This window comes from Falco cherrug, chromosome 4 (assembly GCF_023634085.1).
Source record: "Falco cherrug isolate bFalChe1 chromosome 4, bFalChe1.pri, whole genome shotgun sequence".
NCBI lineage: Eukaryota > Metazoa > Chordata > Aves > Falconiformes > Falconidae > Falco > Falco cherrug.
In genome coordinates this window covers 30,881,827-30,904,686 of record NC_073700.1, presented here as the reverse complement: position 1 = coordinate 30,904,686, position 22,860 = coordinate 30,881,827, and the positions used below count along the sequence as shown (strand labels likewise).

The following is a 22,860-nucleotide window of genomic DNA, read 5'->3' as shown; positions in this document are numbered from 1 at the left end:
CCAGCGGAGGTGTTGAAGGGACACCGACACAGCCGATGTGAGACACAATGGTGCCCTCCAACAAGGATTTCAGGTTCCCATCACCACTCTCCAGCCTCTGCTCTCCCAAAACTCTTTGGGTGCTTGCGTGCCCCTGTGCCTGCTCTCCACTCCGTGCTGCTGGGCTATCACCAGTGGCCCTTGAAGCCCCCCACTTCATTGCTCCCTCCCAGCCCTGTGCCTGTGAGCCTGCCCACCACCTATAGCTGCTGTATGGGAATCCTCTGGGAGGGCTCTGCTGTTCCCTGCAGGACAATGATAGCCCTGGGGCCATGTGTAAATGTATTCTGCTGATTCCCTTTTAGTGTCCACAAAACTGCTGTTGTTTGAGCAATCTTCAAGTGCAAAACTGAGGCAAGGCTGAAAATCCCCCCTCTGAACCCTCCCCCAGCATCCCAGCAAAGACAGCTTCTTGTTGGAGTGTAAATCCAACCCCACGTTACCCACAGCCCAATCCTTGCCCTGGTCCAGAGTCAGCAAAGGACCCTGCCACATGTTGCAAAGCCTGTGTGATATCTAGAGCCAGGTTATTAATTAAAAGTCTGTAAATTAGGACAGAAGCATCCCTCCATACAGACATGGGCCATTTAAGCCCAGTGTTCCTGAGGGTACCCACCTGCCCCGGCGTGCATGGCAGTTGTATCCACGTGTTTCAAAGCATGGCCTGGGAGAAGTGTAACATCCACAGGCAGAAACACAGGGGAAAGAGAGGAGGAAAAAAAAATAAAATAAAAAAAAAAAAAAAAGTGGCAGTGGTGGCAGGCACTGCCTGGCCAGGCTCCTCCCCAAGGCAGCAAAGCACTTAAGAAGGGATGTGACAGCCCTGGAGCTGGTGGCTGCCTCATTCTTTGCACCTGATGCTTGTTGGAGGTGTCACACCTGCCCCCAGTCTGCCATTTGAGCATCCTGCTGGCTTCAGCTGAGTCTGCCATGAAAGCAGGTGCAGATCCCATGGGAAGGCATCTGCAAGGATGCATTGGGGCCCTGAGGCGAAAAGGTGCTCCCCATTCACCACCCAGGCGGTCACAACAGCCAGACTGCAGTGGCTCCGCTCAACTCAAGCCAGTGTCCTGCAGTGCTTGCTGGGTGGTGGGACCTCTCCTAGGGCTGCAAGTGCCACTGGAGCTATCTCTCTTCCAGCCCCATTGATGCTTATGGGTCAGCCCAAGCATCCACACCCAGGTCTGCTCTGCCAGTGGTTCTCCCGGGGCCCTGGGCACAAACCTCAGCAGCCCAGCCAGCTCCTGCACCTGCACGTCCCCTCACTCGCCACAACCCCAGCGAACCCCCCTCCCAATACTCCCCTCTGCCCTGCTTCTAGATCAGCCCTTCCTGAACTGGGGCTGGGTGTTGTTGAACCAAGAGCTCTGTTGCCCGAGACCCCCAGTCTCGTCGCTGTCGTGGATGTGGCTCTGCAGAAATCGGGAGCTGCAACACAAAACCCCGATCACGCGCTTGCTGCAGCCTGGCTGCCTGTCGGGCTCTGGAGCAATCAATCACCTCGTTTGCAGGAGCAGGGGGTTAGCAAGGGCGGGGGACAGCATGGTGGAGGTGGCTTGGTCGTAGAAATCCTTTGGGTGAAGAGGGGTCCAGGGGGGACTGCAGGCTGGGGAGGGGTGTGCTGTGGTGCTGCTGGACCAGACCCAAAAGCAGTGGATCGATGAGGATGATTGAAGCCAGCACGCACTGCATTGGGCTATTTTTAGCACAGCCCGTAGAGCAGGAATTTGGGAGCCCAAGTCAGAATTTATTTGCATCTGTGAGTGCTCGTCAGGGGGAGGACCAACAAAGTGCTGCCCGGGCACAGCATCACCCTCCCTGCTGGTTTGGGACCCGCTCACCTTTGTTTCAGCTCCTCTTCGGTGCACACCACGTCCGTCTCCTCCGCAGCACCCTGTGGGGACAGTGCCACCACCACCTCCAGGCTTGGAGCTGTGAGCACCTGGATGCCCATGGACACAGGATGGGGACAGAGCAGAGGAGAGGGGATGGGCTTCAGGGGATGAAGGGGTTGTTTGGGAAAAGCCCCAATCCTGCCGTAAATGTGCAGGGAGGGTGGACAGGTCTCGTCCTGTAGCAGCATGGCTGGCAGCACTGCCTGGCTCCATGGACCTCGGAGGTGCCCCAGCCATCTCCTGCAGCTCATCCCTCCCCATTTACTCACAACAGGCTTTCCACTGTGAGGCTGTAGGTTGGTTTTCCTGGGTATGTGTCTGGAGATTAAACTGTTTTTTAGAAAGAGATGTATAGCACATTTCCATTCCTTCATCTCCAAACCGGTGCCACCAGCCAATGCCCCGAGGTGCTGAAGGCGGTGAAGCTGCTGGTGGGGATGGTTGGTGGTGGTTGAGAAGCCAACCCAACAGCTACTCCTTGGATTGCAGCGGTGACTTTGGCTTTTCTTGAATTTACTTACACTCCACTTTTTCACATCTCCTTTGTCTAGTATCCTTTGTTTTACCCCTCCCAGCCAGCTCATCAGCACCACCAGCAGGGTGGCAGATTATCCAAATGCCACCTTAAGAGTTTTGCTCATTCCCACCTTCACCATCAATCACCTCCTTACCCCTCCCAGTACTTAATGAAGGGAAACCATCTGATCCAGAGTGAAGCCAGTTTTTTGGACTCGGTTTCCTCTGTGCAAGGGATGAGAAGGCACAGAAGTATCAGGGATGTGGATTTTCACTGTGTGGGGAGCGGCCAAGCAGGATGCTAGCTTTCACTCTAGTTTTGCTGCCTTTTCTTTGGTCCAAATTGAATGTGAACGTGCCTGTTTCCCTCCCTCTGCAACTTCTCTGTCACTGCACAGTCTGCCAAGCCTCTGAGTTTGCACGTGTGTGCCTTTTTAGTGATTCAATGGGAATGTTACTGACATGGGGTGCACTGTTGTTCCTGTATGTGCCGATTGCTTCCTACACCCCACCAAAATCTGTTTTTCCACACTCATCTCAGCTGTCTGGCAATAGCCATCTGCTGCTCACCTTTACTTGCTTCACCATTAAAAAAACTCATTAATGTACTCTGTCCTTGCTTTCTTTGGGACTAAAAGATTTCCATTTCTGTCTTCTATCAGCTTTCTCATAGTTTATATCCTTTCCTCTCTTCACTATGCGATGCCCTTTCCTAATGAGCTCTTCTCTCCTGGTCCATCTTCTGCATTAAGCTACACAAGTGCTGTCCCCTGTGTTATCCTGCTCATCTCCTGGGCTCTCTTCTGGGTCTATCACATTCTTTAGTGTTTCCAGCTGTGAAAGGAAGCGATCAGCCCCACGTACAACATCCACACTTCCCTCCCACCCCACTCACCTTCCTTGAAGCTCCTCAGACCTTCAGTCCGGCTCATCCCACTACAGTGTCCAGCCTTGACAGCCTCCTCCATCCTTGCACGAGCCTCTGGCCGGCTTGCCCTGATCTGCAGGGGATCTGATGGGATGCCTCAAAGTTTACGTGTGGTGCTGCAGCTTGTCTCTGCTGGGGGCCCTTTAAAGCTTTTCCTCTCTCTCAGCATCACTTTTACACAGCAGAGCTCTCCTTGGGCATCTCCTGCCCTGCAATCAAGAGCTACGCAGCCCACTTGAGCGGCAGGAGGCCTCTTTGGGTACTGCAAAAGCTCATCTGTGGTCACATAAGTAAACACTGGCATTCTTCACGCGATGCAGCTAAATTAATTAATCTCGTTCTGCAACATTTGTGGCCAAGACACAAAGGTTCCCATTCCCTGCAGTTGGGGCTTAAAGCCTGCTTCTCCCAGATGTGCCCTCCTGCCCCACCTGGGATTTGTGTTGCAGTCAGATTGGGGCAGAGCAGTTGTTGGGAGTCACTCCGAGGGCCAGCAGAGCCAGCAATGCTGGCCAAGTGGCCATGGAGTGCATCGGCACAAACCATCCGCCACTGTCCATCTGAAGTATCCCTGATGATTCAGCTCAGTTTAGGCTGACAAAAGCTCTTGAGTTTTGGGGTTTTTCCCCAGCCATCTCAGGTGCTGCAGTAAGAGGTTTTACCTCTCCACACAAACCTTATCTCAATTATATCTTTGGATCATTCTGCCTGTAACAACACTACCACCCACTACAGAGTTTGCACACATACATCTCTGCCTGGGAAATCCCGTGCAGATGTGTGGCAGCCCTACGCATGAGATCCTTCAAGCGCTGCTGCTCCACAGCCTCCTCCAGCCTTGCCAGGTGATCACGGCTCCGAAAAGACAGTCAAGTGTGGACACCAGGGCTTGGGGTAAGATGTGTGCCAGGAGACAGGCGGCAGAGGCTGGGAAGAGCAGGTGCCTGGCGTGGCAACCCCAAACCTATTTCCATGGCGGAGCTTGCAGCCGGGAAGGAGGGTGAGCCAAGATGTGGGCTGGTTTCTGATCTCCCACCCATCTTGCAGTTCCATCCTGGAGACCAGCTGGGTCCTGACACAGCTGCCAGGACAGTGACAGGAAGAGATGGAGGTGCTGGAGCAGAGCTGGGAGCTGCCCCTCATCACCAGAGATGGTCAAACCCTTTCTGATACAGTCGGGAGGCTCCTCTGGCTGAGGGGACTGAGAGGTCCCCGCCCCAGGCTGGCTTTGGAGAACAGCCCACCCAGAAGAGCCCACCCATGGCAGCGAAGGACTCAGCTACTGGTCGCTGCTCTGGAGCTGTCAGGAGAAGAGGTGGATTCACCCACTTGGGTGTAAAGTCTAAGCTAGTCCCATTCTTCTACAAAGCCATAGATGTTTGTGGCTAGAGATTTCCAGGTGAGACAAGGTAGTTTGGCTGGCACCAGGATACAAAGCTGTATCCTTTGATAGCTGATCATTCACCCTTTCCCAAAGACAAAGAAACCAAAACAGCACAACTCATCACGGAAGGAGGAGACAGTTTATCCAGGGAGCTAATTTAGCTGGAAGGGAAAGGTTGCAAGGTATTCCCTTATTAAGAAGGAAAAATAAATATGCAAAAGCAAGGAGTCAGAGGTCAAAGTGCCTGTGGGGAAGTGATGCGGATGCATTGGAGCTTAAGGAGCCAAAGCAGAACCGGGCCAGATACTGGACTCAGAACAAAAGCTGGTTCAGGCCAGGATTGAGAGGCAAAGGTTAGGATGAGTCTTGCAGAGACATGGAAACCACAGAGGTGACTGAATTGTAAGCAGCACCACATTCAATCTGAGCAGAATGCATGAAAACGGATAATGTAATTGAAAGGGTTATTTAAACTGAATATTCAGAGGGAAAAATAAAGCATTGCAGGGAAAATAATAATACTTAGCACTTGTAATGTGCTTAGCATCTTCAAAAACTGGTCAGCCATTAACTGATTGCTCCTCTGCTAAGTCCAAAGGCTAATAAAAAGGGATGGTTCATTTAGTTATTTCACAGCTGAGCTTCTCAATAAGGCATGAGGAAGAGAGCACTGCTCTCCAACATGCTGGTAAATAAACAGTTGGAAGTAGAAAAACACAACATCTCAGCACTCAGTCACAGCTTCTCACTTGACTCCTTCTTTCCTCACCTCGAGCTGGTCTGGACAGGACCCACGACAGGGAGCCCACCCGGAGGTCTGGCCGGGGAGCATGCCGTAGGTGAGTCCAGCTCTCCATTCCAAAACTTGGTGTCTCCTGCCTGGGAACTACCCCCATGCCAGTGTCTACATGAGCAGGGATGGGGCATCCGCAGGGCAGGAGGGTAGGCACCCGTCCGTGGGTTGATGGGGTGGGAGGTCTGGGCTCAGAGAGACCCCAACGGTGCAGCCCTACTGCCTTGGCAAGCACGGCGGCTGGAGGGAACAAAGCTGCCTTTTGAACAGCAATAAAGATGGAGGTATTTTATGTTTGTTTTACTTAAAAAGCAAACAGTTCCTTTTGTGTTTGATGAGCAAGCGATTTCATAAACACTGCAGAGAAAACATGACACAGTTGCACCTCGGTGATTTCCAGCCTGGTTTTTTGGCAGTGGCAGTGGAGGAGCGGAGAAGCGCCTGCGAGGCTGCCCCATGCACATCCCCCCCCTCCCCCCAGTTGTCTGGGGGCGGCCGAGGGTTTGGGGGCTGCTCCTGGTCAGGCCCAAAGGGAAAGAGGCAACTCTCATCAGGATGGAGCCATTCAGCCTGACACATGGCCAGCCCCAGCCAGGGTGAGCAGGAACCCATCGAACCCTGTGCCCAGGGGCACAGTCACTCACCACCTGCAGCTACTGTGGCCGGGGTGCGCTGCCCGAATCGGCCTCCCCCTGCCAGCGCTGCCCGGCACACAGCCCTGGGGCTGAAAACCCCTTTTTCATACTGCTGCTGGGGGGAACCAAGGCAGAGCTCATTTATGTCTAAACCCAAACCAACCATCGTGGGATTACAGTGCTTTGCAAAGCTGCTGTCGCTGTGCTCTCCGCACATACCCCCACCTGCCACTATTTCTCCTGTGCCACCCACTTCATGATGGTTTTTGGCCTTATCAGCTTAGATGCTCACTAAAGCACCAGCCTCATCACTTCAGAGACAGGGAACTGCACAGATGCTCATCTGCCCCCGTAGAGGTGCCCTGTTTTTGGTGCAGTGATGCTTCAGAGCCTGCTTTGCCAGAGCACAGATCTCTCAGAGACCCTACTCAAGGTGTCCCAGTCCCATGCTGGAGGGATGTCTCCATGGGGCTACACAGCTGGGTCCCACCAGCCATCCCCCGACCATGCAAGGTCTCCAGCTGACCCATGAGCTGCTGGGGCAGCAGCCAGGAGAGTGCAATGGTTCACCCATGATCTGCCTAACCCCAGCAGCAGAGAAGAGCTCCTAGAAGATGCTGGGGAGCTATTTCTCCACCTCACTGTTGGGTGATCTAAAAGGATACCTGCTGCTTTACAGAAGAGATGCACAAGTATTCATTTCTGAAAGCATTTGCTGGTCTAAAATACACAAACACACACACAGAGACAGAGCAGAGCCGAGCCCAGAGTTGAACTCAACTTTTCTGGGAGGTGTCCAGCAGCAGCACTGCCATCATCAAAAGCCTTTGGTGGAGACAGAGGTTGAGGGATCTTACATTCCCCTGGCTTTTTGCCCTGGGCACTGCCTTCTGCTCTGTCAGCTGTGCTTGTGGGCTTTGCGTTTTCTTTCTCTTTCTTCAGGTTTTCTTCTTTTTAAGTGAAATGTTCCCCATCTCTGCTGCTAGTGTGGCCCTATGGACCCTGTGCTGGGAGGATGAGTCAGGTGAGAGCAGGAAGAGGTGAGCAGGGACTCCTTACACCAGCGTTACCACTAAGCACCTCTCCTCTGAGGAGAGGTTTTGCTCGAGTGAGGTGTATGGGTCAGGACCTTGATGATTTACAGTGCAGGATGCGTCCTCCTCCTCGTCTGGGGGACCTGGGGAAGATGCTGAGCGCAGAGACAGCAGCAGCCTTGCTGGGTCACTAACACATGTTTCTGACCAGAGGAAATTCAGGCTGCGGCGTGCTAAGAATGCCATTCTAACTTCTGCTAAATGCTCACGTACAGCCGGGTAGCAGATATATGGACTGTGCAAGACACTGTCGATTTTCCTCTGCCTGTTTTTGGCATAACGAAGCCCAATGGGTGTGTATAAACAAAGCAAGCATCTCTCTCGCTGGACCTCATGCATCATTTATAGCCAGCTTTTCCATGGCACAAGAAACATTTACATGTGCCAGCATTAATTCTGAACGCCACTTCAAAGCCATCTCTGTCTAATGAATCCCGTGCGCTGTGCACAGCAAATTCCACCCGAAAAATAATTAGCAACACACGCCACCAAAGCATTACAAGGGGAACGCAGCACACCACCTGCTGAAGCAAAATGAATGCCTGATTTATTTATTTTTTCTCCACTTTTTAGCAACATTCAGGCGCTGACTCAAAGCTGTGCTCTGTTCTCAGCTTTGTAGAGCCCTGGGAAGCGTCACGTTCCCATTCTGCTTTCCAGGCTAGGGGTATGATTGATCTGGGGAGCGGTTTATGTTTTTCTTAGATGACGACTGGACAGAGCTGTACAAGATCCTGCTGATTTCTCTGTGCCAGGGGTGACAGCTGGGATTTAGGGTGCAGGCAGCTCTGTGTCCCCTCCCCTGAAGTCTCATGAGTCCCAGGCTTTTGGGATGCTGTCACCTCCGAGGCAGAGCCTCAGGCTGATGGCTGGGAGCAGGGCAGGACACCACAAGTGACAAGTGCCAAGTCTCACCCTGGTCTGATGTTCCTGTAGAGCCATTAACCCCTGACTAGCATCAGCCTCACTGGGAAAAAAAGAAACTGGAGACAAGATAGGGAGATGAAGGTTTTGGTGCCCCTACCAGCCATGGGTGCTCCCACCCTGTGAACAGCTCAGGGAACTGAGCTGGCTTTACCAAAATTATTTCTTGAAACCGCGTTAGAGCTGCACCACCCAGCTGATGCCTGGAGGAGCAGCATGTTTTGCTCAAGGCATGAGGTGATGGCATTGCCACGGGACACACAGGTCACAAACCACCACAGTAAGAGGAACAGAGGCCAAACCCAGGGGCGGCTGTGGGCACAGGGGGACAAGCCATGCTGGGGTGATGCTGGGAGCCTGGATTCCCCCAGTCCTGTTCTCCTTGAGTGGAAGGAAGTTGTTCCACAGGGTGCTGCATTGCCCACATCACTCCGGTATCATGCCGTGGTATTCAAGCTGTCAGTCTCTGCCTTGATAGGATTCAAGGGGTTAAACTGCTCTTCCTATGCAAATTAGGCTTAATTAATCCTTTTCATCAGTTGCAAATATACCTTCTGAACCCTATTAAAAACATGAATATGCAAATTCAGACCTTTTTTAATACTCATTTTCAAGGACTTGGAGTCAGGCTTGATTATTCGATTCCCGTTAACAGCCTGTAAAACCTGGTGCAAAATTTAATTTCCATTTTAAGTTACAAAAAAAAAAAAAAAAGAATCTGTTGGTAATTAAGCTAATTACAGTGTTACACTAAAGAGGAGACAAACAAGGAGGACAAGATCATTCATTACATTTAACACCGGTTACAGGACCTGGGGACTGTGCAAGGCCAGAGTTAACCATGAAGCCAGGAAACAGCAGTGATGGAAATGGGGTGCATGGGGGGAGGCTTTGGCTTTGGGGGGGCCTGGTGCCTTCCTCACCTTGGGAACATCTCTGCTTCAGCCCCATGAGCTGTCCTCCTCCTAAGGAGAGAAGTGAGGACGAGGAGATGCAGCCAGGCTGGAGAGGGGGGTGCAGGTGTGTGTGGGTCTCCGCACAGGGCAGGAACGCGCTTGAGGCTGGGGTTTCAGGACAACCTGCAGAACCTCCCTATCTGCCAGTATGACTGGGGCTCAGCATCCCATGCAGGTGGGATTTCCATCCTCCCCGAGCACTTGCTCTGTATTTACAATACACCTGTGGGATGCCGTGGGGTGGTTTGCTGAACTGGAAGCACATGGGAGGAGACAGGTTCCGCAGAAAGGGGCTGCATGTCCCGCTCTCCCACGGGAGCTGTGACCCTGTCCTCACCAGTGAAGAGCAGTGACCCCCCAAAAGCTGACAACTCCCTTTGCAGAAGCAACCCATCGGGGAAGATGACGCTGCAGAGGCACCCGCAAACCACTGCCACTGCTCCACAGCCGTACTGGGGGGGCAAACAGAGGTACAGGATGTGATCACCTATAGCTCATAACCATGGCCAGTATACGCTGGGAGATGCCAACCAAAACCAGTACAGGCTACACCTCCCAAACCTCCATCGGGGCTGAACAGTCAGTTCTGGTAGCTACTGACTTGCCCATCAAGCTTCCCGTGCTTCCCAGCTTTGCCTGCGTGTAACTAAATAAATACAGACTGTTAATTGTGCCTTACCACCACAGTGATCCCTTAAAAGCTGGCATGCCTAGGATCTATTCTGCACTTGGCGTTTTCTAATGTTAGCAAAGTTAACGTGTGATTTGTCAGAGCTATAATCCTCACCTTGGGGCTGGCAGCTCAGGACACGGCAGCACACCATGGCAGGCTCGTGCCATCTCCGTACAGGGTGAGAAGTCCCCTGTGCTTGGGTAGAAGGGCACAGGTGATGCTCTGCTCACACGAGGCCAGGGCTCGGCGGCCAGGGTACTGCTGTGCACTGGGCAGGAGGCTCCAGCATGGAAGTACTAGCGTTACCTAGACTTACGCAAAGACATCCATCATCAGCAGGATGTATCCACCCAAGAGACTGGTGCTACCTGTGGGGCTCTTTTTGCTCCTCCTCATCTCAGTGCAGCTGCTGGGATGAGCAGCTCGGTTCCCTGTGGGTTCGGTTCATTCCCTGCCATTGCCTCCTCTCTGGGGTTGCTCCTTCCCCTCCCAGGACTCCCAGCGAGAGGAGCTGTCACTTCACAGCATGCCACTCAAGGGCAGCTCTGCCTCCTAACAGCAGGATCGCAGCAGGAGCTGATCACGTACATCCCCAGAGGCTGGAGCGTGACTCCCAAAACAAGCTGCAGAAAGACACGTGCATGCGGAGGACCCGGGATTGCTGCAGCGGGGAGAAGGGGTGAAAGAGGGACAGTGCGTTTGCCATCACCCCTTTACGTGTGAGGCTGGTCTCCCTCGTATGCTCCATGGACAGTGGGGAGCGGGAGGCACTTCCAAACTGAAGGACCTAAGTGAGGTTCATGCCCTTAATTTCTCTTTAGGGGGACCGCTTCTTGGTACGGTTATGGGGACAGCCTGGCAGGTGAACCAGCCACCATCGCCAGCAAAGCCAAGTGTCTGCAATCATACGGCACAAATGTCACCAGGCAGATGCTCGTGGAGAAAGGAAAGGTTCATCTGCCAAACTTCAGAGCCTTTCACCTGCCGGGAAAACATTTTCCATCATGTTGATACTGGGAGTTTCTGCTCGCCAGCTAAAAGCAGTGTGATGGTAGAAGCGATGAGGGAAATGCTCTTGTCCTTTAGCCAAGCCCTGTGCCTTGCACATCCTCCTGCCCTTCAACCTGCCTGGTGCATCTTGTCAACTGTATCGTATTTTGAGGGGGTCAGTGATGCAAAATTACCTTCTCAGTCCCTACAGGTAATCAACTTGCTCCCCGAACCATGAGATATGATTGCCCTTATTATTTTAGCGTGCATAGCAGCGAGTCTTGTTAATGGTCATAAAATTATCTAGTCCTTATTTAAATCCAACAACCGTCTGTGTGTCAATGACCTCCTGATGGTCTCTGGCTTTGTTCCAGGTTGAAGAGGCATCACAGGGACCAGGGAGGAAAAAGAGGCAGTGGGAGGATTAAAGAAAAACAACCAAAACCACAACAAGCAACAGCCAACAAAGAGAATTCAAAGTAAAACAGGGAATATTAAAGAGAGCTCAGTCAGCTGGAGAGTTCAAAAAAACACAACCTGTCATGAAGAGAAGGAAGCAGTATCAGGTAAAATTAGCAACACTAATAAACTCATCAGCACTGGAACCCGGGCCAGGAAACAGCACAGGGAAGATGAAGGGGCCAGGAGACGCCTGATCCCATGCTGGGGAAACAGGAGAGAGAAGCGACACAGCCTGAAGGAACGTGCTTTTGGTGGAGGAACGTGGTTTGGATGGAGACCAAAGACATGGGCTGCTCCCAAGCCCTCCAGCATCAAGGAGCTGCCTTTGTGCTCCTTAATTTAAATGGCAGCGTTCCCTTTAAAGTGTATTTTCCTTCTGTTTTGTCCCTTGTATTTGCTTCAAGGGAAGACACGCATACAAGGAAGGCTGGAGACCCAGCTACCATGGGTGGAAGGAGCAGGAGCAGCCGCTGGGACCGCTGCCCAGGGCCGGGGTCTGCAACAGCCCCTTAGCAAGGGCTTTGGCCAGCGATTACTATGTAGAATGTTTCTGAAGCAGAAATCTCCCATTGCCTTTGGATGCCAGACTGCTCCCCTGTCCTTTCAAATAACAGCTGCAAGTCCCCAGAGGACCAAAAAATTTTACCGTAGTAATCCCCACAAAGGGAAACAAGAAATGGAAAAAGCCCAAGCAGCAGAGAACTGTCTTAATGTAACCAGGCTTTAACACAGATTCCCATCAATTTTGCAGCAAACCTGACTCATGAAATTAAAAGTAGCATCAGCATATTTCCTATTAGCTAGGGTTCCTTTTTCAGAACAGATCACACATTCCTACCCTATTTTTCTAGACACTTGTGTCAATGCAATATCATCAGATGCCGTTCAGTCGCTCCTCTTAGCCTGAAAAAAGCTTTCCTGTTGGGAAGGATGGGATTTTAATATTTAACAAAGACTTCGTGAAAATGCTTTGCTGATTTTTTTTTTATTTATTTATTTAATATCCCTCCCCTGATCACAGTGGGCGCGTTTTGTAGCTTTTAAATATCATGCAACTTTTAGCATCGCTGCTATTAAATCCAAATCTGCTGTCACAGCAGGCAGTGTGAATGTGATTTACACCAGTGCGGAGAGCCTGTTCTGTCCTCCCCAGCTACCACACTTGCCTCATCAAGAACACGCCGTCGTTAGCTACGGTCACCTGGCATCTGACACTGTCATCGTTTTCCCAACATCTTCCAACAGCTAAAAGCTGTAACAGAACCAAACCTGCACCGCGCAGCACCGGCTGCCGGGGTCCGGCACTACCGGGGCCATGTCCTGGGAAGGCTTTTGCCTCTCTCTCCTGAGGCTTCTTTTGACACATCATCCCATCAGCCCAACTCACACCATTCTCAGCTGTCTCGCAGCCCGCTGCCGGGGTTGGGAAATGAGAAGGGCAGGTGCTGCCTCTGTGTTTCTTCAGCGCATTGGAGCGAGCGGAGGAGAGCGATGGAGAGCCCCCAGCACTGCCGGTGCCGCACCTGCAGGATGCTGTGTCTGACCCCCGCTGACCACGAGCCCTGGTGGGATGTGACCACCCATCTGGGTCCCCGTAGGGCTGCACCTGGGGTCAAATAACGTTCACTGCTGGCCGGTGCTGGGAGGCCATGACCAGGAAGCAATATCCCCATTTTACAGAGCCCGCAGTGCGTAACGGCCTCACTGGCTTGTCCCGGGACAGGCAGAAAATCCAAAACCCAGGAGTGGGATTGCTCCTGCCCCATCACTCTCCATACCCCGATCCTCTCTGCACCCCTACAAGCCAGTGCAGCTCTCCCCACAACCCAGCAGCAGCAGGAGATATTGGGGGGTGCTCAAGGCTCTCCATCGTGGCTCTCCTGCCCACCTGGAGCTCAGGGCTGCCCATGTCCATGCTGCATCAGCCATTCCCGGTAACCAACCCCATCTCTGCTGGGAGAGGCAGAAGGAAAAAAGCAAGGAGCTGTGGGGAGGGCAAGGCACCTCTGCCCTTAGGGAGTTTGGAAAAACCCTGGGGGCTTGCGGGATGGTGTAAGGTCCAGCCTCTGTACAGCCCCCGCACACCCCTGGGAGGGCTGTGATCTGTGCCCTGAGGCAGCGGCTGCTGCTCCATGAAGCGGGGAAGGGGAGAGGAGGGGGTCACCAGCCAGAGCCCCACTGCAGCCAGAGGCATGAGGGAAAACCAGTGACTTTCCAGTCCCCAAGGTGTGTAGGAACTGTGGCTTCCCTTTCCATCCAGCGCCCTGTTTCTTCCTCACCATCTGTCCCCAGCTCCACTCCTGCCCTTCGCTCCCTCTCTATGGCAGCTTCATGCTCTTCCTTCTCCGTCCCTTCCTCCTACAGCATTACATGGAGAAGGTCCATAACTAACGTCTGTGAACCCCAAGCTCCTCACGGCTCATCTCAAAAGGCTTTCCCTAGTTCCTTCTCAGGCATCACACACTTCCAGGACAACTCTGAGGCTCACGCAAACGACACACCGTGATGGCAAAAGCCGGGAGACACAAAGCAGGAGCAAAAGGCTCCAAGTTCAGAGATGTGACCTTAGGAGAGGCATGAACTTTGCAATACCTGCCTTAGCCAAGAGCTCTCCTGCTTTCAAGGACCGTATGGCAGTATTTGACGGCCCTCTGCCCCTGTTTGCTATTTATATACGCACACAGATGAAAAGGGTTGATCAGTAGAGGAACAGGGGCTCACAAGCAGTTCGAGTGAAGGGAAGCTTCAGGCAACACCGCAAACAAGACGGTGCACCGACACAGAGTCCCCCAGCCGTGCATTAATAAATCATATTTTACAGCTTATAGCACATAAACCCAGCAAGCGTACATGGAGACCCAGCGAGCACACACACACTCGTTAACACTCTTGCCTCTCCTCACCACCCAATTGCAAATTTATTACCTATCTCCCAAGATTTTCTAAAAAGATTTTCTGTGAACAGGGCTGGAGTTTTGCAAGTAATGAGCCAAAACCGGATGGAACTTCTGCCCCCATCACCTGGGGTGGTTGAAAACCTGCTGTACCATCGGTGGCAACCAGGGTCTCTGCTCGCACTGCCCTGGGGGGCTGCACCCATGGAGGGGGGATGTGGGGGGCAGTGAACACAGTGGTAGGGCCCTGTGACGGGCTGCTGAGCCCCATGCAGCTCAGCAGTGAAGGAGAAATCACTGCAAAATTCATGTCACCATTACTCCTTGCAGCTCCGTCATGGCTGAGACAAGCAGTATAGTGACGGTGGCAGAGATGGGAGCTGCCATGTGGCAGGGTACAGCTATAGGTTTGAGGCTTCATCCTGAATTTGGTGCTGGAGCTAGAAACTGGGGAGTCTCAGCTCCTTTTCCCTGTGCCCAACTGCAAGCTGATGTCCTACAGGTAGCCCCGGTGGCTTTAACAACGGTCACAGCTTCCACAGGAATGCTCCTAGGCCTCGATCAGTGAGCCTCAGAGCAGCCAGGCTTCCCAAAAGTCCCAGTTTTTACATAGTGCCCAAGCCTGCTTTCTGTGTACCAGCGTAACACCATGAGCAGGGCAGGGATGCTGCTGCCAAAGCAGGACAGCTACCCCCAGCAGCTTCCCAAGCCACGAGCAGGACCGGGCACTGCACCACGCCAGCACACCCAGCGAAGGGCCAGCCTCACGACACCTCTCCCAGCCGCGCTGCCGTCTTAAACTTAGTTGAACAAATCAGTCTTACCAGGAGAACAGGGTGCAGAGCGGTAATTCATCTGCCTCTCCTCCCCACCAAAGGCGTCTCAGAAGACTACTGTGTTTTCTACCCCAGCTTATTATCCTTTCACTCTTGGGAGGCAACTTTCCAACAGGCAGAACGTGTTTTCCCTTGTCACTCTCCAGCATCCCTTCTCGCCTCACCCCGTGTTTTGCTAAGATAGGAGGGTTTATTGTAAACTTATTAATTACTTCATTTCTCCTGCAAGGAGCCAGGAGAAAAATTTTCAGAGGCAGCCAGGATCTGCTATTGTGTTGGCGGAGGAGCCGAATGCGGCTGACGTCATGATTCATTTTCCCCATGACTGAGGAAGGCGACTCTCAGTACCACGTCGCGCATACGAATCAGGCAGCGTTCCCCTGGCACAGCATGCCAGGCAATTCATCTTCCACCAGAACTTCTTCAAGCAGAAGAGAGAACACCAAACTTTTGCTGTTGCACTTCCCTGCAAACCCTGCGGAGAGGAGGCTGGGGAGATGGGGGCTGCAGCCTCCCCAGAGCACAGGCTTGTCCCTCCACCTCTGATCCGGTGGGTCTATAGCAGATTTTTTCTGTGCCTGTAGACACATCAACAGGTCCCAGAGGGACTCCAGCATGCATGGCCAGCCCTGCAGCCACTGTACACTACTCAGCTGAGTTCCTAGTCTGCTTACAGCTACCTTCTCTCAAGCTTAGGAAGCAAGTTCCTGCTGGTATCAAGAAGAAATCAATATACACCAAAGTTTGTGACAAACCAATCTAGTTTAGAGTATGAATGAGGCTTGCCTGGAAAAACTGATAATTACACCCTCCCTTATCAAAGCAGTACCAGCATCAGACAATTGACGGAGAGATGATTCCTTATCATGCTTTACATGTGGGACAGCACGGGGGAGCACACTGTATATCCCAAATAAAGCAGTCATACACCCAGTTTGGGAAGCAACACTTTATTCTTATGATAGAAGAACTATTTCCATTGCAACACAAAATGTCAGACTTCAGGGTGTGCTCCAGCCTCCATGGAGAAGAGGAGGAGGGAGAACCCCCGTAAGGTGAGCAGATACCCACAGCCTGGTGGCAGGCAGCAGGCTAAAGCTGGAAGCAATGAGCACACCCCAAAGAGCTCCCTCCCACCTTCTGCAGTCCTGAGATAACCAAGAGCCAAAGAGTCTGGGTGAGGAACAAAAAGCACGCCAGTGTCATCTGAGCACACCACACCACACAGAGGTGTCAACACAGGTATAGGGTCTTCAAATGGCCATTTATGCTTCTGCTTGTCTGCTGAGTGATGGCAGACTCAGGTAAATGGATATCTTGAAAATAATTTCGACCCTGTTGAGTGATGAGCTGTTTGCAAGAGCAGGAGGTATCCACAAAGAACCTGCTCGTCGTGACTGATCCTTCCCCAGGTGCCTGTCCTTACAGACCAAGCCTTTGGCTCTCATTAGGAGAGGACAACCATGGGGGCAGGAGGCACCAGCCTCCCACAAGGCTCATCTCTCTGCTGGGGCCCAGATTTGGGTGATTTGGGAAAAGCTGAGAACAGTGGTCCTGTGGCTTCTCAAACCAGCAGTTCCCACCATACTCCCAGAGAGATGCTGAGGCAGTCTGGGCAGTGACAAATCCAGACAAAACAAAAAAAAAACCCTACTCAAAGGCAGAGACTGGGTCTTGGCACAGGAGAGCCCTGGGGTGGAGCTAGCCTTGCCCTCCCAGAGGAGGCAAATGATGATTTTCAGAGGAATCAGTGGGATTTGAGAATCAGCATGAAAGAAGGGGGAAGAAGGAGTTCCCTGTAAAACCAAAGCAACCCAATACCACAAATTCAGGGAGGGGAGAATTTGTCCTCGCTACCTCAAATGTCCTGCCCAGGAGTGCTCCGCACCTGGCTGGTAACTGGCAGCGGGATGCTAAGCAATGGTCTGGCGGCTGAAGAGGTCGAGTGTGAGGGCGCTGAGGAAGGCTGGGATGCTGTCCTGCTGAAGCAGGTGGAGTTCAATGAGGTCCCGGATGGTTCGTGAGAACTCCGTTTCCAGAAGCTGCATTTTCCCACCAGAGGAGCTGGAGGCCTGAGGGATAAGAAGAACAAGCCCATTAATACAGCAGGGTTTTAACTGACCTCCCGCGATGCAGAGAGAGCCAGCAGCATCCCCCTAAAGCCTCCTTTGGGATGGATCTGCCTGTAACCAAGGGCACATCACCCGCCGCAGCGCAGGCGTCCAGCGCGTGTGAGCTCCCCCAGTGACAAATGGGGCAGTGGGGAGACGAGGGGTCCGACCATCCTGGAAAGAGGCTGCACGGGGGCCACCGGCACAGAACTGGGGTGCCCACGTTGGGGTCACTGTCACCATCACCACCCAGGTCTCAGGCGGCAGGAGCTACATGCAAGGGCTTTCTCTTTGTGAAAACACTTATGCCCGAAGTCATTCCACTTCTGTAGAAGGAAGCAGACCTATTCCTAATTAACACAACTCCTTCCCAATGAGCTGCTGATCCACCCCGCATCCCTAAAGTGTTTCTGGATGTTTAAATCAGCCTGGCAGCGCATAGCTGAGAGCTCCAGAGGAATTATTCCGGAGATGCTCTCATGAATATAAGGAAACTCAACATGTGGGAAGACATTACAAATCTCCTGTAACATATAAAACAAGCAAAAAAAAAAAAAAAAAGCTAAATGCAAGAGAAATAAGGGATGCTTGAAGCCTCTCCTGCCCCTGGAGGAAAGCAAGCGGCTTGTTTATTAATAAACAGCAAAAACATCACAGCGCAAATGCTAATTTTTCCCCCTGCCATTTTCCTCTTCAAAATGCTCCCATTCCTAATTACTCTGTAGCTCTGCTTCCCCTCGCAGCCGAGGCGGGGCAAAGCCGGCATCTCCCCGGGGTGTGCAGGAGTGGGGTAGCTCCCCCTCCCCCCCCCCCCCCCCCCCCCCCCCCGTCAAAGGATGCCGAGAGCCAAAGCAGAGGATTGCCACATGAAGGGAAAAACATGACTTTACCTGCTAGGAGAGAAGGGAAGCAACAACAGCCAAGAACCCTGGGGAACCTGCTTGTTTCTGATTTCATGTTCTCAGGAGCCTGGACACAGTCGATTATGAACTTTTCATGTATGTGTCACTTCGGATTGCAAAGAGCGCGAGGTACTGAGGATGCCCCCGTCACCCCTGAGCCAGGCAGGGAATCTAAACAAGGTTTCCACGTGGAAAAGTAAATTAGCTTTTGTTTCAATCTCCTCCACTTGGACTTGGTTGTTTTTCAGCAACTCCAAAGGATGTTCTGTACTTTAATCTGCTGCTTAGTGGAGCTACCCGACGTGCTTTCTGCACATCTGATGTACCGCTGGGCCAGATTAAAGAGGCTAAGTAGGAAGAGGGCAGATGAAGAAGCCAGTTGGAGGCACAGGGAGGGATGTACACCCACAATCCATGTAAAGCCAGAGGCACAATGCCAGGCTGTAGCATAGCTAGGAGCGAGTACAGGGCTGGTTGCTGCGAAAGCAGCACAGGTTTTGTTTTGCATATTCCCCCCCCTGCCCTCCCTGATCCAGCTGATGGGAAGCGCCGGTTTTGGAGGAAGGTCTGAGTGTTGGGTAACGCATCACTTGCATCTCCAAAGTCAGCGCTGAACTGGATTCATCTAAAGTGGGAATTCAATCTCTGTATGAAATACACACTGCCTCCTTCACAGATTTAAAACACTCTTTGGGCACAGAATTAATTTTCTAGGAATTTACAAGTAAATCCATTAATTGGTTTACCAGTTTAATTAATTAAAGCAAGTTCCTTAAGAAATTTAACATCCAGTGCCAGACCATTTGCTTGTGTTTTACGAGTTCGGAAACAGAGTAACATAAATTTTTTAAATTTCCCCTCTACTTTGAGCTCATTGGCGTCATGGGTGAAAGCTACATTTGAATAATTTCTCTTTCATGAGATTAATGGCAATTTCTCTCTACTATTCTTTATAACCTAAATTTCATCCTTCAGCAGAAGCAGAGCGTTCAGAGAAAGCAATGTGAACAAATACGTGCTTCTAGAACACTCTTATTTCCCATTGAGTTCAACGGGACTAAGGTTTCTCTTGGTTGTCCGATGGTCAAGAGAGGCACCATCCTCCCCTCTATGGCCTCCACCTCCCCAGGAACTCCAAAAAATCCCAAGCCCCAAAAAGCTTCTAAGCCCCAGACACCTCATCGCAGTTTCTTATGATCTCTTCTGCGGCAGGAACAAGGCCAGAAGGCAGCCACTTGGAAAAAGGCAAATCCTCCTCTGGTGGCAGATATTTACTTGCTAACTTGGAGGAAGGACACACTGACAGTTCAGTTCATTCAATCTCACACTGCTTTTAAAAAATTTAGACACTCTTTTTTTAATTTCTTTATCTGGGAGTGTTTTAAAATTGCTATCATTGTTACTTCTCTTTTTATTTGTTTTTATTGCTTTTTTTCCTTCACCCATCTGTTCATAATGTAGTATAAACTGGGATATATAGATAGATTTGTTGCTTTGAGTTCAACAGCAGGAGTACCTTTGCAGCATGTGCTTTACAAATAAAGCGATTCTATGAAATAATAGCAATATGTTCCCATTAATTCACAGGATTTCTTTTCAAACACCAGTCTGCACCCTGCCTGGTGCACCCGGTGAGCCGCAGGCAGAGAGGGAAGCGCTGGCGTGGGCGGCATGGGAGCGAGCAGGGAATCGTGACGAGGCAGGGGGATAAACGGGGGCGTGTGGGAACACAGAGAGGGAGGACACCGGAGGGGATGCTCTGCTGAATGAACGCTGCAGGGTCTGGTGGTTTCACACCGTTTTGGATCAATGTGGAGCATACCTGCGACTCCAGCTCTTAAAAACTGGATTTATGAAAGTTACCAAGATGAAATTTCCAGTGGTTCAAAGCTGTAGGGGTGCTTGAGTCTTCTTCTTCGCAGTTCACAGCTAGCACTCCCTCCACTCATTTTGAATCCATTTTTTAAATTAAGAAAAAGTTTCAACCCTCACAGAAAAACTCCTGGACACAACCCCTGCTAACAAGCACTCGCAGGTGACAGCACATACCAACGATTCACACGACGTGCTCCATGTAATGCAATCACCATTCACTCTGGTGATGCATCCCCAGGAATTCTAAGTTTAGATGCAGCCAAAGGCCACCCAAGCCCATCTAGGATAAAAATGTAAAGCTGAGGAACCCGAACAAGTGTCACTGATCCATGGCGATAGTCTGTGAGTGGGAATGGGGCAAGAGAGACCAGAGCACCTCCAAACACAGCCCTGTCTGCTCTGTGCCCAGCACTACTGACATCTCACTCAGAGCTACACCACTGTAGTATGTTGTTGCTTTTAAAGAGAAGTGTGAAAGAAAAAGCATCAAGATTTAGAGTCAAACCAAATACACAGGATCAAAGGACAAGCTAAGCTTGTGACCTCTCCCATCCACCCCGTAGACAACGCACAGAGCCAGCAATGCCAGAGGACATGCTGGGGAGCACCACCACGCTTCACGTCCCCCCCTTCTGTGTGTGTCAAGCGCAGCACTTCACCAGGTGACTTACTCCCCCCGCACCCCCAGCCTCCCTGAGCACAGAGCACCCCAGGATGCTGACGCTGAGCACTACGAGGGTACCATCTCCCAGGTACTCTTTACATAGGCCTGTACTGGTTTCTTTTATTCACGGCAAAAATCTGCCTGGCTTACTAAACTACTGAGATTCAGGTCTATGTTATGTTTTATTCAGATCTCAAATACTTGCAAAAGGAAAGATTCTAGCTTTCGCTAAGCTCCGTTGCCAGTTCAGTCTGATTTAAGGCCTATCGGGACCTTTTCTGGAAAAGCAATGGAAATCAATCTTTGCCCCACGTTACTGTTCGCTCGGCTCTGCTGGTGGGGGGGATGCGACTCCTGTCATCGATCTGAAGGGTGACACCCTGCTTCTCTCCTTGCAGGCTGCGCCACCCCACAGAGCAAGCAGAGCAGTGGATTTCACTATATTGTAAAACACAGGGCGACAGGTCTATTTGCCGCGTGGCAACATAAACTTGCAATGCTGCTCCTGGATCTGCCCGGAGAACGAAGCCATTAGTACAATTGCTTTTCCATGAGAATCAAGATCAGCTGCTGCCTGCCAGAAGGAAACACCATAAATCTTCCTCTTAACCCTGGAAAATGGTAAATTATTCAAGGCTTTATAGTTTAGATATACATATAAAAGTCTCTCAAATAACCACCAGCGTGGCAGAAAAGTGAGTTCTCCTCTCCAACAGGGACCATCTCAGCAAGAAGCAGACAATACAGAAGATGCAGAGGAGCAATAAGCGTTCCCAGATGTCCCTGCTGAGGGATGGGCCTACAACTGGCTGGACTGGGCTGGCAACACCGCAATGTATGGACCATAAAGGAGGCTCTCTCAACTGTTGTTGCTTCAGCATAACATATACAGGGCTTCTGACTGCACTGATTCTGCTGACGTGGCTCTTTGTCCCCATGCTGCTCTTGCAGAGAAACTCTCCCTGAAAGCCAAATCCCAGAATTTACTTCTCCACTTGTCCCACCAGCTGAGAAGTAGCTGTGTCAAAAGCGTAACAGTGTCTCCTTTGGTAATTTACAGGCTAACATATGGGTCAGAAGTGCACACTGAGCTAGATACACCAATTTTTTTTAGTTTCTTGTACACCCTTTTCCTCTGCTCTCTGACATATTTTGGTAGCTAAAAACAATAGATGCTCCTACTCTGGCTTCACAGGTGCTGTCAGCTATGAACTGGCATGCAGCGTGACTTCAATCACGCAAGGGATGCTTCTTGAAAAATACTGGTTGAGCATAAGACCCAACTCATGGGTCCTGTAGACCTTCAGACTCTGGAATAAGATTGAAAAGAGGTTGGTTGCATGCCCCAAGGAGGCTGACACAGGGATGTGGTATCATGAGAACACATGGGCTAGAAATGCAGAAAAAGGGAGAAGAGGGCTTCAGCATTCAATACAACTTGAGATTTCAGCATGAAGTGGGGATATTCTACGTCTGAGTTCCACACAGAGAAAGCACAACTGCCTTTGGGGCTGCGATCCATGCAGGATGTGCTCTTGCATCTCCTGCATCTTTCACACCCCCTCCAAGTGCCAGAGGTGGAGTTCCTGAATGGCTTTTGGTGAACTGACAACAGTGATGATGGAGCTTTGTGCCAGGCACAGCAGGTAGGAGAGCTGTGTCTCAGCTTGGGAACCCCAGCTGAAACACCTCTGCAGCGTGAGGAAGGGTGACACCTAGGACTCTGCAAGGGCTGCCAGCGTGGCTTCCCACCCTTGGCACAGCTACAAGCCTTTGCTTTGCAGATGCCGCTCAGCCATGCTCTATGGTAGATGGTACCTTCCAAGGCTGAGATGTATTAGGGGTCAAAACAAGCATGTGAATCATTGTCCAGCGACATTTACCCAGTGAATGTATCATGGAGGCACCACCTCATCTGCTGTACTCCTTCCGTAAATCGCTGTCTGTGCTGCGTCCCTATGCACAACTGCTCTGAACACACATTGCCAACAGCCCCGTGCGTGCTGAGGGAAGGGGCACCCCAGCTTCCCAACTGAGACTCCACAAAGAGCCTCTCCCTGCTCCGTTCAGCTCCACAGGCTCCCTCGGCATTACGGGCCATGTTGTGGACACATTCTCTTCTCTCCGTCCCAGTTCTTACTGCCATTTCCCTTGTCCTTGTGGCGCTCCTCACCCCACCTCGCCGCCTGCTGTGTCGCCTGCTCCAGTGTGGGTTACGCACATCTCCCCACCGCATCGATCCCTTCAGCCATTTGCCTTCCTCGTTTGAATCCCTCGGGCCTCCCCTTC

General features: G+C 51.5%; 1 protein-coding gene across 2 annotated transcripts in view; it reads right to left on the bottom strand.

The window, feature by feature from the left end:
• Window positions 1-15,949: 15,949 nt before the first annotated feature.
• MAD1L1 (mitotic arrest deficient 1 like 1) overlaps window positions 15,950-22,860 on the bottom strand; it is a 380,521-nt gene continuing 373,610 nt past the window's right edge. For both annotated transcript variants that reach the window (XM_005438213.4, XM_055708779.1), the window contains one exon: window positions 15,950-17,091. In XM_005438213.4, the coding sequence (XP_005438270.2) occupies window positions 16,933-17,091 (159 nt within the window). In that variant the 3' untranslated portion in view covers window positions 15,950-16,932. The remainder of the gene's footprint in view (window positions 17,092-22,860) is intronic.